Raw genomic sequence first — 17,850 nt, 5'->3', positions numbered from 1 at the left:
CGGATTGCCGCGCATGTGCAGAGCGGCAGCGTGCAGCAGCCGCGGTGTGCAACATGGCGCCAGCCGCTCGCTGACCCAGCCTGCAAAATAGATCCCCCCCTTCACCCGGCTTGCACACCCCGGACCATTCCCCCCCCCCCCCCCCCCCCCCCCCCCCACAGTGTCCCCAGCCCCGAATAATGTCCCCTCTGTCCGTGGATCGGCCGTCCCCTGACTGTGGTGGCGCTGGACTGAGTCCGTAGCCGCCACGCCAAGTTCCCGACAGGTGAGACCACATGCGACCGACGCCATCGGGATCCGGGCTGGTTGGGGGTGGAGCATCAGGGCAGGCCTCAGGCAGCATCCTGAGGCCGTCCATGTGTGGCGTGGCGTACTCTTTGAGTACGCCTTGGAAGGGGCGGAGCAGCGCAAAAGCGGCACCACCCCCGATTTGGTCGGGATTTCGGATTCTCCCGCCAGTCACCGAGCGCGAGTTCTGCGTCGGCGACTGGAGGATCCAGCCCCGAGTTCCCTAATCAGTTCAGTGAACCAGCTGCAGGGTCACCAATACCACCTGGGAGGCAGTGGCAGCAGCTGTCAGTGCGGGCAGCATGACCAGGAGGACCGCCGTCCGATGTAGGAAGGAGGCCAACATCCTCCACCGAGCTGCAGGGGTAAGTTACCACCTCTCCTGGCACCACTTCCACCTGCCACCCCACAATTCCAAAACCCCACCCCACAAATCAGTGGCTGTGACTTCGCACACCCCTTACATCCAATCTTCGTGCTTGCTCCTCAGCATCCCAGGCACCCACCAACACAACCCCTTCATGTCCAATTGCGGTGCCCACACATGCCACCTGTTCCATTAAATGCGTGGTTCATAAAGTCCTGTCTTTGTCCCCACAGGAGAAGATAACTCATAATAAGCAGAAAAGGGCCAAGACAGGAGGCGGAGTGTCATTGATACAAGACCTCACCCCGTATGATTAACAGACCCTGGAAATCATGGAGTTGCCGAGGAGAGCAGTCACTGAGAGTGAAGTCGGCCTGCGCCGCAGAGGTGAGTTACCACCCACTGCCCCTTTACCCAGATGACCTGTCTCAAGTGAGTTACTCATGTCAGATAGGATGATCCTTCCCTCTCACTGACCACATGTCCATTCTCTTGCAGGATCTCCTTTGATCTGCCTGGATTGTATGCAGAACAATACTTTTCACTGTACCTCAATACACGTGAAAACAAATCTAAATCTAAATCTGATGGGGCTGCGTCATCTGGAGTCATCCACACTCCCTCCACCCCCCCCGCCCCCCCCCCCCCCCCCCGCAACCACCACCACCACAACCACCCCCTGCCACCCTCGAGAACTCCTTAGAGACCTCTGAGGAGACCACCATCGAGGCCTCACTGCTGTCACCCGCACCTTCCACAGCGCAGCACAGATACATGCACCTCGGTGGGCAACATTAGTGGGCAGGCTTCTGGGCACAATCTGGTGTGCACCGCACAGTTGCTAATGCACATCAGGTGGAGGCAGGAACATTGAAGGGAGACAGCAGTCGGAGGTCTGAGTCCCAGTCAGATGCCGAGCCTCTGGACAAGGTTATCCCAGATCTGATGCAGATGCTAGGACACAGTCATGAGATTCAGCAGAGGATGTCAGCAACATTCCAGGGACTGCAAAGCCGATTGGATGAGTCCCAAAGTCTACGGGCAGGAGATGATGTCGACAATGCGTGGCATCGAGGCCAACACTGTTAGGGTGACAACCCGAGTGGACAGCCTGGAGCACGACATCAATGTCTTCAGTAGTGGTGACCAAGGCATGGCTCAGTCTGTGATGACCATGGCTGAGGGCCTCGACATCATGTCCAAGTCGATTCTGGTCATGTCCCAGACGCAAGGGGATATTGCTGATGCGTTGCAGACCATGTCCCAGTCGTTGAGAGATGTGTCCCAGGCACAGATGGACATTGCTGAGGTTCTTTGGAGCATGTCCCAGTCACTGAGGGATGTGTTCCAGATGCAGCAGGACATTTTGTGGGCTCTGCAGATCATGGCCCAGTTACTGAGGGGGATCGCTGAGGGTGTCAACAGCAACGCCAGGACTGGTCGAGCCAGATCACGCGGAGGCCTATGGAACTAACTCCAGCAGTCCCTATGTCCCATGGAGACCACTAGAACCCTACGGGCACTGTCAGGGAGGAGGAAGTTCTGGAGGCCAACCCAGGGCCTGCCACCTAGGAGATGCCATGGTCACCAGTTCTTCCAAATCTCCCCCCTCCCACCCCCACCCCCGCCCTGACACCAGCGCATCGCAAGGGCAGCGGGCAGAATAATAATCGCTTATTGTCACAAGTAGGCTTTAATGATGTTACTGTGAAAAGCCCCGAGTCGCCATTGTGCTAAACCAGCCAGGAACTGAGGAGCACCAGAGCTTTCCTCACAGTGAGTGGTCATCACTCTCCTGCCGTGTATACCCGGCTGATAGTGCCAACACAGGCCCATCACCCTGGAGTGATGTTACACTGAAATGGTGTTATGGTGAAACAATTGAGGAACAGTGGAGAACCTTCCAAGTGATTTTTCACAGTGCTCAGCAAAGGTTTATACCAACAAAACGGAAGGGCGGTAGAAAGAGTGAAAATTGGGAGGGTGGAATATGGTACTCAGGAGGTGGGGAGGGTGGTGGTGGAAGGGTCAGGGAATGCTCGGGGGGAAAGAGGGGAATGGGGGAAGGAGGGGGATGGTGGGGAATGGGAGAGAGGGACGAGCAGATGGACAAAGCCTTGCCCTTTGAAAGCGAGCGAGGATAAGGGCACCCCGGTCATCCGGGTATTCTGGATCCTTGCCACTGCCTTTCCGCCACCCTCAGGGTCCTCCTGCGACCCTCCCCGGGCTGCTCCACCATTCACTCCTAGCCCGGCTCCTCCACCTCCAGCATGTTTATCCGCTGCTATGCCAGATTGTGGAGGGCACAGCAGTCCACCACAATGTCAGGGGGAGTACTGCAGGCAGCACCAGAGTGCTTCAGGAATTGGAACTGCATGTTGAGCAGTCCGATGCACCGCTCAATGACAGTATGGGTGGCAACATGAGCCTCGTTATGCCAGGTCTCCCCCAAGGTCTACAGTCTCCTCACTTGCGTCATCAGGCAGGACTTCAGTGGGCACCCCTTATTCCGCCAAGAGCCATCCCATCATCCTGGTGTGGTCCTCGAAGCTGTCGTGATCTCTGAGTGTCCCAGGATGTAGCTGTCATGCACACTTCCTGGGAAGCATGCATATACAGACATGATCTGGAGGTGATGGTTGCACATTCAGGGAGTGAGACTATTAATGACTGTTCCTGTTAATGAAGGGAACTCCCCAATGCCCCAGTGCGCACAAGGCAACATGCATGCCTTCCATTAGCCCCTGGACCTGGGGCATCCAGGTGATGGCAGGGAATCCTGCTGCCCGGGCTTCTCGGTGGGCTTGGTCCAGCCCAAAGTTAATACAGTCAGCTGGCCGGACATACAGGGCATCCGTGACCTCATGGATGCACTTGTGGGCTGTTGCTTGGGAAATGCTGCGCAAGTCCCCGCTCGAGTCCTGGTCTGAATCTGTTGCAGAGAAGTTCAGGGCTGCAGTAACCTTCACGGCCACCAGAAGCCGGTGTCCTACCATGGAGTGCCAAGTCCGCGAGGTCGTGGCAGAGGTGCCATACTGTCTATTGTTGAGACGGAGTCTCCTGTGGCACATTCTACCCTTCCTGTCCTCACAGGCCAATGACACCTGTATGCCTTGGGCCATCACTGGAGTCCCCTCTGGGTACCCTCTCGGCTTGATGGGTGACCTGATATTCAGGGTGTGCGGTAGCCCTTTGCACACGGGGTGCTGCCTCCAGCCTACATCGATGCTGCTGCATTCTCCAGCACTGCAAGGACTTCGGCTGCTGGACCAAAACCACTATCCATTTTGATTTCTGTAAGGAATTGGAGAAGGAGCTAGACTGACAATCAGTTTGAGCTTCCATCCCGGGGACCTCAAATCCCCCAAGCCTCCCCCAGCCTTGCATGTCCACCAGGGAGTGTTGTGCATCATTTTACTGTGCTGCGTTCTCCACAAACTGGCACTCCAATGGGGCGAGGGGATGGACAAGATGAGTAGCCCCTGGAGGAGGCAGAGGAAGACCATCATGCAGTGGGGAGGGCCAAAGCAGGAGGAGAACTTGGGGCACCCTCATTACCTCCTGCTTCGCTGATGACTAGGATTAGGGTGACCACCAGAGCCTCATCATGGGAGATGGTCCTGCCTGTTTGCTGGCACTAATGTCCCATATCTGATATGGTCCTTGTCATGGGAAAGGGATGCCTCTCATCCCAACAATGGAGGAGGAAGATGATGACTTGCAGTGAGGACTGAACATTGCTCCTCAAAGAGCTGCTGCAAATGTCAAACAATAAGTCAGCATTTAAATTTGCCAGATACACAGCCTGGATCATTAGAATGAACAAGAATTCAGTTACAAATGAAACAATTAGAAAGTGAGCTGACCAGTGAGGTGTCAATGGCATTTCAACTGCACACGGTGCGCATCACGATGATGCCAGTTTGGAAGGGACGGAGAATCGGAAAACGACATCAAACTGGCGGCGGTCCCGATTCCGGCATCGGAATTGATTCTCCGCCCCCGATGGACCGAAAAGTGGGGATCAGTATCTGTTGACCATAATGGGTGTGCCTACTAGATCCCCGGAGGCCATTCCATTCAGAAACAATACCCCCCCATGGGCTGGAGAGGAGTGAACCTAATTTTTTACGAAACCTGGACTACCAAAAGAAATTCAATCAAATCAGGGATCCAATTTTATATCGAATTTATTCAAAGACGTTATGGGTAATTTAGGAATACAGCAATTTGACTCAACTGGATGTCATCTGGAATCACTAGGGGCAGCAGAAAGATGGCATCATAAATTGAAGACCATGTTGAGGGCCTATAATCAAGATTATCCAGAGGGTTGGGATAAAGAAATTGCATTTGTACTATTTGCAATTAGGAATGCACCGAATAAATCAACTAAATTGATTTAGTCCAAAGATGTGCAGGTTAGGTGGATTGGCCATGCTAAATTGCCCTTAGTGTCCAAAATTGTCCTTAGTGTTGGGTGGGGTTACTGGGTTATGGGGATAGGTTGGAGGTGTTGACCTTGGGTAGGGTGCTCTTTCCAGGAGCCGGTGCAGACTCAATGGGCCGAATGGCCTCCTTCCGCACTGCAATTTCTATGATCTATGATCTAAAATTCAGTCTTCATTTGATTTTTGGTCATGAGGTGAGAGGAACACTTAAATTCATCAAAGAGAAATAGGGGACGGGATTCTCCCATCTGAAGGCAGAGTGTTGACACCGTCGTAAAAACTGGAGGGTTCAACGACGGCGTCATTGGAATGCCATGTGTTGCAATCCTCTGCCCTTCAGAGTGCCAGCACGGCACTGGAGTGACCCATGCTGCTCCAGCTGCCGATACTGGTGTCAAATGGGCGGCGCGGGTCTGCGCATGCGCACTCCGACCAGCGCAAATGCGCGCGCTGGCCCTGGCGCAACATGGCGTAGGGCTACAGGGGCGACGTGGAGCAAAAGAGGCCCCCACCATGAGAGGCTGGCCTGCCGATTGGTAGGCCCCGATTGCGGGCCAGGACCCAGTGGGTCGCACCCCCCTCCCCCTTGCCCCCCCCATCCCTCCCCCACCAGGCTGTCCCCAATAGGATGGATGCCGAGGTCCCGCCGTGTAAGATCAGATGTGAACGGCGCCGGCGGGACTCGGGCTTTTCTGGGCAGCCGCCCAGCCCATCCTGAAGCGAAGAATCGCCAGGACGGGGGGGGGGGGGGCACATAGAGCCAGCCACGCATCCACCAATGGCACCAGGGTGGCATCGCGCGAATTGCACCCGGCCCGGCAATTCTCCGACCCGGCCTGGGCTGGGAGAATCCCGCCCGGTGAGGCAGCGTTCAGAGACTAGTTTTGTACTATGTGTCAAACTTTACGGAGAGATTAACTAGGGCTGGTGAATTGGCTAGAAAGTATTTAAAATTGTCACAACATGCGATGAAAACAGAGGTAGATAAGAAATCAAAATTTCACAGTTTTGTTAGTGGGGAGAAAGTATTGTTACCAAAGGTAGGTGAACCATTAAAATCAAGATTTAGCAGAGCTTCATAGAATCCCTACAGTGCAGAAGGAAACCATCTGGACCATCAAGCTTGCACCAACAACTTGAAAGAGCACCCTACCTAGATTCTATCCCCATAAATTCCCCCAACCTTTGGACACATTGGGGCAATTTAGCATGGTCAATCCACCTAACCTGCACATCTTTGGACTGTGGGAAGAAATGGGAGCACCCGGAGGAAACCCAAGCAGACACGGAGAGAATGTGTAAACTCCGCACTGACAATCACCCAAGGTCAGAATTGAATGCGGATCCTTGGAGTTGTGAGGCAGCAGTGCTAATGACTGTGCCACCCTTATCAAATTGGAAGGAAATTGAGTGAGGTGAATTGTTTGATAAGAGTGCCAGATAGAAGGAAAACTCAGAGTGTGTCATGTTAATATGCTCATAAGTCCAAAGATGAGCAGGTTAGATGGATTGGCCATGCTAAATTTCCCCTTAGTGTTCAAAGGTTAGCTGGAGTTATGGGGATCGGGTGGAGGAGTGTGACTAGATTCTTACGGAGGGTTGTTGCAGCTTCGATGGGCCAAATGGCTTCCTTCTGCACTGAAGGGGTTCTGTGATTCTATGAAAAGGTATGTTGATAGTGAAGGAAAGAAGGAGGAGGTATTGGTTGCTGTAACTCAGGGAGAAGAGATAAACCCAGATGATTCTGAATTTGACTTTCCTATAATTCGATTGGACAATGAGGACGTAATAAGAAATTGGGATAATTTATTGAGTTACTTTCTGACGTAAAATCAAAATGATCTAAGAGTTATTACAGTTACATAGAGCTGTTCGTAGGAATAAATTAGGAAGTTTGAAAGTAATTAGGCATGATGTAGATGGAGGAAATTCTCTTTCCATTAAACAACTTCCATACAGGCTCAATCCACTAAAGTTAGCACAGGTACAACGAAGATTGACAGCATACTTAAGTATTATATAATCAAAGTGAGTTACAGTGATTGGAGCACACCTATTGTGATGGTATCAAAACCAGATAGAACACAACAATTGTGTGTGGACTATAGAAATGTCAATGCAGTTACCAAGTCAGATATGTATCCTATTCCTTATTTCGAAGACTGTGTTGAAAAGTTGGGACAAGCAAACTTGACTTTCTTAAAGGATACTGATAAGGACCTTTATCAGACAGGGTGAAGGGATTTTTGGCTTTTGTGATGCCAAATGGTCTGTATCAGTTTAAGGTTTTGCCATTCTGAATGAAGAATGCAGCAGCAATATTCCAAAGATTAACCAACAAGGTAATTTCTGCACTAAACAATTGTGCAGTGTACATTGAAGATTTGGTGGTGTTCAGTCAAATATGGAAGGAGCATTTAAACATTTAAAGGAATTATTTAATCAGCTACAGGAGGTTGGATTAGTGATAAATTTGGCTAAACATGAATTTGTGAAAGCTTAAATCACATTCTTAGGCCATACCATTTGACATGGTCAGATGACCCACAGAATGGGAAACCAAAAGCCATTGGAAAGTTCCCAATACCGTCAACGAGGAGAAAGGTTCTGAGATTTCTGGGTATGAGTGGTTTCTACCAGAAATTTGTGCCATATTTTAGCAGTGTGGTTGCTCCATTGACTGAACTTCTGGCAAAACGCGGGAAATTTCAGTGGATATCGAAATGTCAGGAGGCGTTCGATAATCTGAAATCTGTGTTAGCCACTGCAGCAGTGTTGATGACACCTAATTATGACAAACACTTTAAGGTAGAAATTGATGCGAGTGATAGAGGTGTTGGTGCTTTACTGTTGCAGAAAGGTACGAAAAGAATCTAAATTGGTTATTTGTCTCGGTAACTAAATATGAATCAAGAGAAATATTCGACCATCGAGAAGGAGACATTGGCTGGGATTCTCCAATCCCACGCCGGTCGGAGAACCAGCGGGAGGGCGTGAGAATCACATCACGCCGCTCCGACGCCAGTCCGCCCATTCTCCGCCGACCGGAGAATCAGCAGCAATCGCACCCACGGGATCGTCACCATGCTGGTCGGGGGCCATTGAAAGCGCCCCCCCCTCCCCCCGGCGATTCTCCACACCTCGAAAGGCCGAGTGCCCGCTGAGTTCGACTGAGTCCCGCCGACGTGGGTTACATATGGTCCGACCTGGCGCACCTCGGAGTTCTGGCTGCGGGGGCCGTCCTTTGGAGGGGCAGGGGGATCCGACTCGGGGGGGCCTCCACGGTGGCCAAGTCCGCAATCAGGGCCAACTGATCAGTGGGCAGGCTAATTCCGTGGGGGGCCTATGTTCCTCTGTGCCAGGCTCCGGGGGCCGGCATGGAGTCAGCAACCCAAGCGCATGCACGGACCCGTGCCGGCTGTGAAGCGCATACGCGGACCCGCGCCGGCCGTGGCATGCATTCAAGCGCCGGAGCAACAGACACCACTCCAGGCCTTACTAGCCCCTGAGGAAGGGATGAATGCCTGGGCCTGGAGGCCCTTTGACACCGGTGTCACTCTCGATGCCGGTGTCAGAACTTGGCCGTGGGATCGGAGAATCCCGGCCATTGAATTTGGTATTGGGGTTACAATGTTTTGACATTTATGTTGTTAATAATCGTAGATGATTATATATACAGACTATAATCCATTACAGTTTCGGATCGAACTGCAAGACAGCTTAGATGGAGTTAATTGTCCATCCGTTTAATATTTTAAATGTGCATGTAGCAGGAAGAGATAACATGTTTGCTGATACTTTATCACAAATTTGAAGTGTGAGAAGGCTGGAACTTTTGAAGGTGGTGAAGAAAGACTGAAATGGACCACATTCATGTTTAAATTTACATGTTTAAAATGTAATATATGCATCTTATAGAATATTAGTTGTGTTTAATAATGAGAAATGGTTATAGTTAAAAGGTGTTGGAAAGATGAAGGCATTTTTTATATTTCTGGTTCATTTTTTTTAATGGGGAGGTGTGCTGAATGTGGCAATTTTCAGCTATGTCGCATTGTAACTATTTGGTGAAGTATGGGTTGAAAGCCTGGGTTAGAGTGTGTTTGACTGCTGCAGTCATGTTTTTAAAAGAATCTTGGTTTGAAAAACAACAAAGCTTTTAGGAGCCAGAGGTGGGCAATTAACCATTGTAAAAAGCTTGGGCTAATGCAATTTTGTTTTGGTTAAGGAGATTCTCTGGAGAGTGAATTGGTTTTCAGTTTGGTACGATAATGTCATTGCTGGGTGGAGCAAAGGTTTTTTGAGAAAGCATTTCCGTTCAGTTCTGTTCTGGAGGAAGCTGGGACCGCACGCCAGATTTTTGCTCTCTGTAGTTTTGTTAAAAAGAGATCAACAGTCCTTAAAGCAGTGCAGATTTGTCTGAGGACAAGAACGGAGGGATAAAGAATGAGTTAGTTGAAATAGCTTTTGAAGACATACAGCCAGACTTTCTGACAGGAGTCAGATCTTTCTGAAAAGCAGCTTGAAGAGATCTGTTTCTCAAAGAATAACTCTGTAAAGCAAGTATTCCTCTGCACCATGAAATGAAAAATGAAAATTGCTTATTGTCACGAGTAGCCTTCAATGAAGTTACTGTGAAAAGCCCCTAGTCGCCGCATTCCGGCGCCTGTCCGGGGAGGCTGGTACAGGATATTTAAGGTGGATTGAGAGCGGAGATGGTTTGTTTCCTTGTTGTCTAAGTGAGAATAAAGATAGAAAATAAGGGTATTGTAGAGACAGAATTCACATGAAGAGGATGAAAATTTAAAATAATGGGCAGGAAAGATGAGGAGAATTTGTTTGTCTTTTTTAAACACAATTGTTATGGTCAGAATTACAATAATAATAATAATAATGATCTTTATTGTCACAAGTGGGCTTACATCAACATTACAATGAAGTTACTGTGAAAATCCCCTAGTCGCCACATTCCGCCGCTTGTTCGGGGACACGGAGGGAGAATTTAGAATGTCCAAATTACCTAACAGCAGGTCTTTTGGGACTTGTGGCAGCAAACCGGAACACCCGGAGGAACCCATGCACACGGGAAGAATGTGCAGACTCCGCACAGAACGTGACCCAAGCTGGGAATCGAACCTGGGACTAGGCACTGTGAAGCTACAGTGCTAACCACAGTGATTCTCTAAGGGCAAATCAATAGGTCACTGCTTTTGCCGTCCATGTCTATTTGCTCTACCTCTTACACTGTATGTTTTAACCCAACAGGCAAGGCTCCTTCCAATAACATCCCTGTTGGCCCTTACCCCTACATGGTAAAGTCAGACGATGGCAGAAATGTTCCTGTTGTACAGGCCTACGCATACGGAAAATATCTTGGATATCTAAAGGTGACATTTGATGAGAATGGAATAGTGACCAAAGCGGAGGGAAATCCAATACTGTTAGACAGCAGCATTCCTCAAGGTAATAGGACAAGTGCACATTGATTGGGAGATTATTCACTGCAATGAAAAAGATTTTTAAGCATCTTTTCTAAATAGTGCTTTTTAAATTATGACCCAATGCAATTAAAATAATTCAACCACATTGGATACAAATGCTGATTGGTGGAAGCTCATTATTGTTGGAGGAGGCTTAACTTTTGCCTCATGCACAAAACATTCAAATTTTCCTGTTTTCTTTCCAAGTATTGCATTCATTAATGGTCCTCATAATCTACATCATGTTATTTTATTTTGCCTTCATATTGGAATGTTATTTTCTTTCTATTTGTATTTAAGATACATAACAGCGATATTGGTTATGGAACATGTGTTGACCAGAACAGCAGGGAAAAACCCCCAACCTTTCTACTAAATAGAACCAAGGCACCATTTACATCACCTACGATGGCAGACTCAATTCAGACACAATTGTTCTTGTTTATTATAAAATAACTTATTCTACACCAGAATGTGCAGCTGAATAATTCCTTTGAGGAAATAGATTATAATTCAGTTTGGGGAGGCTGCTTTGGTGACATTTCCATAATGCGTTACTTTCCCCGAGAGCAGTGCCTGACGCTGTGTCCGGTATCGGCGTTGGCCCATGGTGACATTCTCACCTGGGGTCAGAGGTTTGTGGGCACATGTCCACTCCAGGGACTTGAGTGTTTTAACTAAGCCAAACCCTCAGTGAAAGAAAGGGGAAAGACTTGCATTGATATTGCACCTATCACCACCACCAGATCTCAACGTGTTTTACTGCTGATGAAGTGCGGTATAGACACTGTTATAATGTATAAACTCAGCAGCACAGCAAACCCCATAAATATCAATAGGCAGGATTCTCTGGTCCACCAGTCGCGTTTTCCAGCTCGGAGCCCCCGCCGGCAGCGTGACTCTCCATTCCCGCTGCCAGTCAATGGGGCTTCCCTTTGTGGCCGCCTCACGCTGCCGGGAAACACGTGGGTGTGGGTGCGCTACCGGCAGACTGGAGAATCCCACCAGCAGAGAATTCCGCTGAATGTGATAATCAGCTGGATATCTGTTTTTTCTGTGATGTTGACTGAGGGGAAATAATTGGTCAGGACACTGGGATAGCTCCAGGACTCTTCTTCGAAGTAATAAAGAACAAAGAACAGGGGCCTCACGGTAGCATGGTGGTTAGCATCAATGCTTCACAGCTCCAGGGTCCCAGGTTCGATTCCCGGCTGGGTCACTGTCTGTGTGGAGTCTGCACGTCCTCCCCGTGTGTGCGTGGGTTTCCTCCGGGTGCTCCGGTTTCCTCCCACAGTCCAAAGATGTGCGGGTTAGGTGGATTGGCCATGCTAAATTGCCCGTAGTGTAAGGTTAATGGGGGGGATTGTTGGGTTACGGGTATACCGGTTACGTGGGTTAAGTGGGGTGATCATTGCTCGGCACAACATCGAGGGCCGAAGGGCCTGTTCTGTGCTGTACTGTTCTATGTTCTAAAGAACAATATAGCACAGGAACAGGCCCTTCGGTCCTCCAAGCCGGTACTAGCCATGATGCCACCCTTGGCCAAAACCCTCAGCACTTCCTAGAGCCGTATCCCTCTATTCCCATCCTATCCACCTATTTGTCAAATGATCCAGATTATTTACATCCATCACAACAGGCAGATGAGACCTGAGTTCAATATGTTATCTCCAACGGCGCAGCAATCCCTTCAGACTTCACCACAGTGTCAGCTTTGATTTTGTGCTCAAGTGCTGGAGTGGAGTTTGAACCCACCGCCTTCTGTCTGAGAGACAAGAGCACCATCAGCTGATCCATAGCTGACAATATTGTGAGCGTGCAGCATTGATAGATGCGATGTTTAACTAAGGCCCCACCTGGCCTCTGAGGTGGACATAAAGGGGGAGATTCTCTGCCCTCCCCACGGTGTGTTTCCCGCAGTGGGAGGAGGCCTACAGTGGCTGCAGCGGGATCTCCTGCTCCTACTGCTGTCAATGGGATCACATTGAATCCATCCCATCCCGCGGGGGTTCAACAATCGGTGAGACTGGAAGATCAGCCGGACAATCTCACCCAAACTGCCCTACCACATCCCGGGAAGCTCTGCGTTCCTCCAATTCTGACCTGTTGCTCAGTCCTGATTTTAGTCACTCCACCGTTAGCGGCTGAACTTTCAGCCTAAACTCTGGTATTCTCTCCCTAAATATTTCCAGCTCTCGACCTCTTCATCCTCCTTTTAACCCTCACTTAAACATTGCTCTTTGACCAAGGTTTTGGTCCAATATTACCAGCTGTGGTTTGGTATTAATGTTCTGAGGCTTGTACTACATTAGAGACGTGATATAAATTCAAAAAGCTGTTATTTTGGAGAGGACCGGGGGGTAATTCTCCTCTGGAGCAGAAAGAGCTGTCAAGGAATATCATTTAATCCACGGCATTAAAATCTTCTTTCCTGTCTTACATTCAGATAAGGTGCTGCTGGCAGATGTAAACAACTGGAAAAAAGCACTTGCTAAGTTTTCAAAGGAATTCATTGGGGAAACACTGGTCTATCTGAATGGAACCACTGAGGAATGCAGGAATCGGGAATGCAATATGGGGAATTTAATCTGTGAAGCCATGGTAAGAAACACAAGTATAAACAACCACACCATCATTCATATCATTGACATAAACCCAGCAGTATGTGACTACCTGATATCATGTAATTCAGATAGGGAAAGGGATACCGTCACACCATCTTCTGTCACTTGTTCTTGTAATCTGCCTGGCACCATTACAGACCCAACCAGTTTGCTCCATAATCCCACTACTCACCTGGGAATTTGGAAATTTATATATTGGAACATAAAAAATAACAGCAGGAGTTGGGCATTTTTCGGCATTTTGAGCCTGATCGTCTACCTCAGCATTATACACCCACACTGACCCCACACTCCCACAATGTCCGCATACTCCCACACTGTCCCCACATGCCCACACTGTATCCACACTCCCACACTGTCCCCACATGCCCACACTGTATCCACACTCCCACACTGTCCCCATACTCCCACACTGTCCCCACACTGTCCCCACACTGTATCCACACTCCCACACTGTCCCCACATGCCCACACTGTATCCACACTCCCACACTGTCCCCACACTCCCACACTGTCCCCACACTGTCCCCACACTCCCACACTGTCCCCACACTCCCACACTCCCACACTGTCCCCACACTCCCACACTGTCCCCACACTCCCACACTCCCACACTCCCACACTGCCCCCACACTCCCACACTGTCCCCACACTGTCCCCACACTCCCACACTGTCCCCATACTCCCACACTGCCCCCACACTCCCACACTGTCCCCACACTGTCCCCATACTCCCACACTGTCCCCACACTGTCCCCACACTCCCACACTGTCCCCATACTCCCACACTGTCCTCATACTCCCACACTGTCCCCACACTGTCCCCACACTCCCACACTGTCCCCATACTCCCACACTGTCCCCATACTCCCCCCACACTCCCACACCGTCCCCACACTCCCACACTGTTCCCACACTCCCCCCACACTCCCACACTGTCCCCATACTCCCCCCACACTCCCACACCGTCCCCACACTCCCACACTGTCCCCACACTCCCCCCATACTCCCACACTGTCTCCACACTCCCACACTGTCCCCATACTCCCACACTGTCCCCACACTGTCCCCACACTCCCACACTGTCTCCACACTCCCACACTGTCTCCACACTCCCACACTGTCCCCATACTCCCTGTGGCGCTAACAATTATACTCAAAGCCGAGAGACTAGTACAATAGAGGCTTTATTGCTGTACGATGTTGTCCCTCCATCTGCAACAGTAGACTAAGGGTCTGAGCAGCTCTCATACATTTATACATAAGCTCCCTGTGGGCGGAGCTAGCCGGCAGGGGCTGACCGGAGGAACCTGTATTACAGGTACAGGCATACATCCCCCTACTGCAGTACACATAACTACAGTGGTTATCTCACCACATTCACCCCCTGTAAAAAATGAGTCCGGCGGGGGTGACATGTAACTGTAATACAAAGGATGCTATTTACAGGAGGGTCCAACAAGGAAAATCAAGAGTCCATCCGGTTAGCAGGTTACAGGTTGAGCCGAATCGGTGGTCGGACGTTCCACTGTGATCGGCGTAGCTGTGGTGGTGACGTCGGCACAGGCGGTGATGGCCCCGATGGTGCAGGTGCTGGCGGTGTTGGTGCTGGCTGCTGGCGGGATGACTCCGAGAGCAAGCCAAAATCTTCCGTGTCCTCCAGGGTGGGCAGGGGGATGAGGGATGGACCTGATGGGGACGAATAGGGGGGCGCTGGGGTTGGCGCAGGAAGGGGTGTGGGCATGGGATCGGCACCTGAGGGAGCCAGGTCCCGGAGCGAGACTGTGTCCTGGCGGCCGTCGGGGAACTCCACGTAGGCATACTGAGGGTTGGCGTGGAGAAGGCGTACTTTGTCCACCAGGGGTTCCGCCTTGTGGTGCCGTACATGCCTACGGAGAAGGACTGGGCCCGGAGTCGTGAGCCAAGTCGGGAACGACACTCCAGATGTGGACTTCCTAGGGAAGGCAAAAACACGTTCATGGGGTGTACTGTTAGTTGCGGTGCACAGTAGTGATCGAATGGAATGGAGCGCGTCAGGGAGGACCTGCTGCCAGCGAGCGGCTGGGAGGTTCCTGGACCGTAGGGCCAGCTGGACGGCCCTCCATACCGTCCCGTTCTCCCTCTCTACCTGCCCGTTACCCCGGGGGTTGTAGCTGGTCGTCCTGCTGGAGGCGATACCCCTGCTGAGCAGGAATTGATGCAGCTCATCGCTCATGAATGAGGATCCCCTGTCACTGTGGATATAGTCGGGGAAACCAAACAGGGCGAAAATGGAATCCAGGGCCTTGATGACGGTGGCAGACGTCATATCTGGGCATGGGATGGCAAAGGGGAACCTAGAAAATTCATCGACCACACTAAGGATGTAGGTGTTGCGGTCGGTGGAGGGAAGGGGCCCTTTGAAGTCCACGCTGAGTCGTTCAAAGGGGCGGGATGCTTTCACCAGGCGCGCGCGATCTGGCCGGTAGAAGTGCGGCTTGCACTCCGCACAGATCTGGCAGTCTCTGGTGACTGTCCGTACTTCCTCGACGGAGTAGGGCAGATTGCGGGCTTTGATCAGATGGTACAAGCGAGTGACCCCCAGATGGCAAAGGCTCTCGTGCAAGGCACGGAGCTGGTTCACTTGTGCACTGGCACATGTACCTCGGGAGAGGGCGTCTGGGGGCTCGTTGAGCTTGCCGGGGCGATACAAGATCTTGTAGTTGAAGGTGGAGAGCTCGATTCTCCACCGCAAGATTTTGTCATTCTTGATCTTGCCCCGCTGCGTGTTGTCGAACATGAAGGCTACCAACCGTTGGTCAGTGAGGAGAGTGAATCTCCTGCCGGCGAGGTAATGCCTCCAGTGCCGCACCGCTTCAACGATTGCCTGGGCTTCCTTTTCAACAGAGGAATGCCGAATTTCGGAGGCGTGGAGGGTGCGTGAAAAGAATGCCACGGGTCTGCCGGCCTGATTCAGCGTGGCGGCAAGGGCGACATCTGAAGCGTCGCTCTCTACTTGGAAAGGCAGAGTCTCGTCTACGGCGTGCATCCCCGCCCTGGCTATGTCAGATCGAATGCAGGCGAAGGCCTGTTGTGCCTCGGCCGAGAGGGGAAACTGTTGCAGATGGAGGGACAACATCGTACAGCAATAAATTGTGGCGCTAACAATTATACTCAAAGCCGAGAGACTAGTACAATAGAGGCTTTATTGCTGTACGATGTTGTCCCTCCATCTGCAACAGTAGACTAAGGGTCTGAGCAGCTCTCATACATTTATACATAAGCTCCCTGTGGGCGGAGCTAGCCGGCAGGGGCTGACCGGAGGAACCTGTATTACAGGTACAGGCATACATCCCCAGCGCCGGCCCTAGGGATGCTGGCGCGCAGGGCAAGCTGAACTTCGGCGCTTTTTGGGGGGGGCGGGGCCGGGCGGGGGAGGTGGGGCCGGGCGGGGGGGGCGGGCGGGGGCCGGGCGGGGGCGGGGCCGGGCCGGGGGGGCGGGCGGGGGGGGCGGGGCGGGGGGGGGCGGGTGGGGGGGCGGAGGCGGGGGGGCGGGGCCGAGGGGGTGCGGACCAGGGGGGGGCGGAGCGAGGGGGGGGGGGCCGGGGGGGCGGACCGAGGGGGGAGCGGACCGAGCGGGGGGGGAGTGGACCGAGCAGGGGGGGACGGACCAAGGGGGGGGCGGACCGAGGGGGGGGGCGGGCGGAGCGGGGGAGCGGACCGAGCCGGGGGGGGCGGACCAGGGGGGGGGCAGCCCTGGGGGAGGGCGGCCACCGTGCATGCGCTGGTTGGCACCGGCCCAACTGCGCATGCGCGGGACCCGAGTCAGGCGCCCCCTAGCACATGGCGGACCGGGCGACTGCCCGAGTTGCCGGTGCCTTGAGCCGGCCCTGTACATCCCCCTACTGCAGTACACATAACTACAGTGGTTATCTCACCACACTCCCACACTGTCCCCATACTCCCACACTGTCCCCACACTGTCCCCACATTCCCACACTGTCCCCACACTCCCACACCGTCCCCACACTCCCCCCACACTCCCACACTGTCCCCGCTCTGTCCCCACACTCCCACACTGTCCCCACACTCCCACACTGTCCCCACACTGTCTCCACACTCCCACACTGTCCCCACACTCCCACACTGCCCCCACACTCCCACACCGCCCCCACACTCCCACACTGCCCCCACACTCCCACACTGTCCCCACACTCCCACACTGTCCCCACACTGTCCCCACACTGTCTCCAAATTCCCACACTGCCCCCACACTCCCTCACCGCCCCCACACTCCCACACTGTCCCCACACTCCCACACTGTCCCCACACTGTCCCCACACTGTCTCCAAATTCCAACACTGCCCCCACACTCCCTCACCGCCCCCACACTCCCACACTGTCTCCACACTCCCACACCGTCCCCACATTCCCACACTGTCCCCACACTCCCACACTGTCCCCACACTGTCCCCACACTCCCACACTGTCCCCACTGTCCCCACACTCCCACACCGTCCCCACACTCCCACACTGTCCCCACACTCCCACACTGTCCCCACACTCCCACACTGTCCCCACTGTCCCCACACTCCCACACCGTCCCCACACTCCCACACCGTCCCCACACTCCCACACTGTCCCCACACTCCCACACCGTCC

The 17,850-nt window shown here is 52.3% G+C and overlaps 1 protein-coding gene across 1 annotated transcript in view; it reads left to right on the top strand.

The window, feature by feature from the left end:
* The window catches only part of LOC119969319 (5'-nucleotidase-like), a 121,772-nt gene that overhangs the window by 67,082 nt on the left and 36,840 nt on the right, over window positions 1–17,850 (top strand). The window contains exons 4-5 of the mRNA XM_038802797.1: window positions 10,372–10,569; window positions 13,033–13,187. Coding sequence (XP_038658725.1) covers window positions 10,372–10,569; window positions 13,033–13,187 — 353 coding nt within the window. The remainder of the gene's footprint in view (window positions 1–10,371; window positions 10,570–13,032; window positions 13,188–17,850) is intronic.

The sequence above is a fragment of the Scyliorhinus canicula genome, chromosome 1 (genome assembly GCF_902713615.1).
Source record: "Scyliorhinus canicula chromosome 1, sScyCan1.1, whole genome shotgun sequence".
Taxonomy (NCBI): domain Eukaryota; kingdom Metazoa; phylum Chordata; class Chondrichthyes; order Carcharhiniformes; family Scyliorhinidae; genus Scyliorhinus; species Scyliorhinus canicula.
The sequence above is the reverse complement of the archived record's forward strand: the minus strand, read 5'-3'. Positions and strand labels throughout refer to the sequence as shown.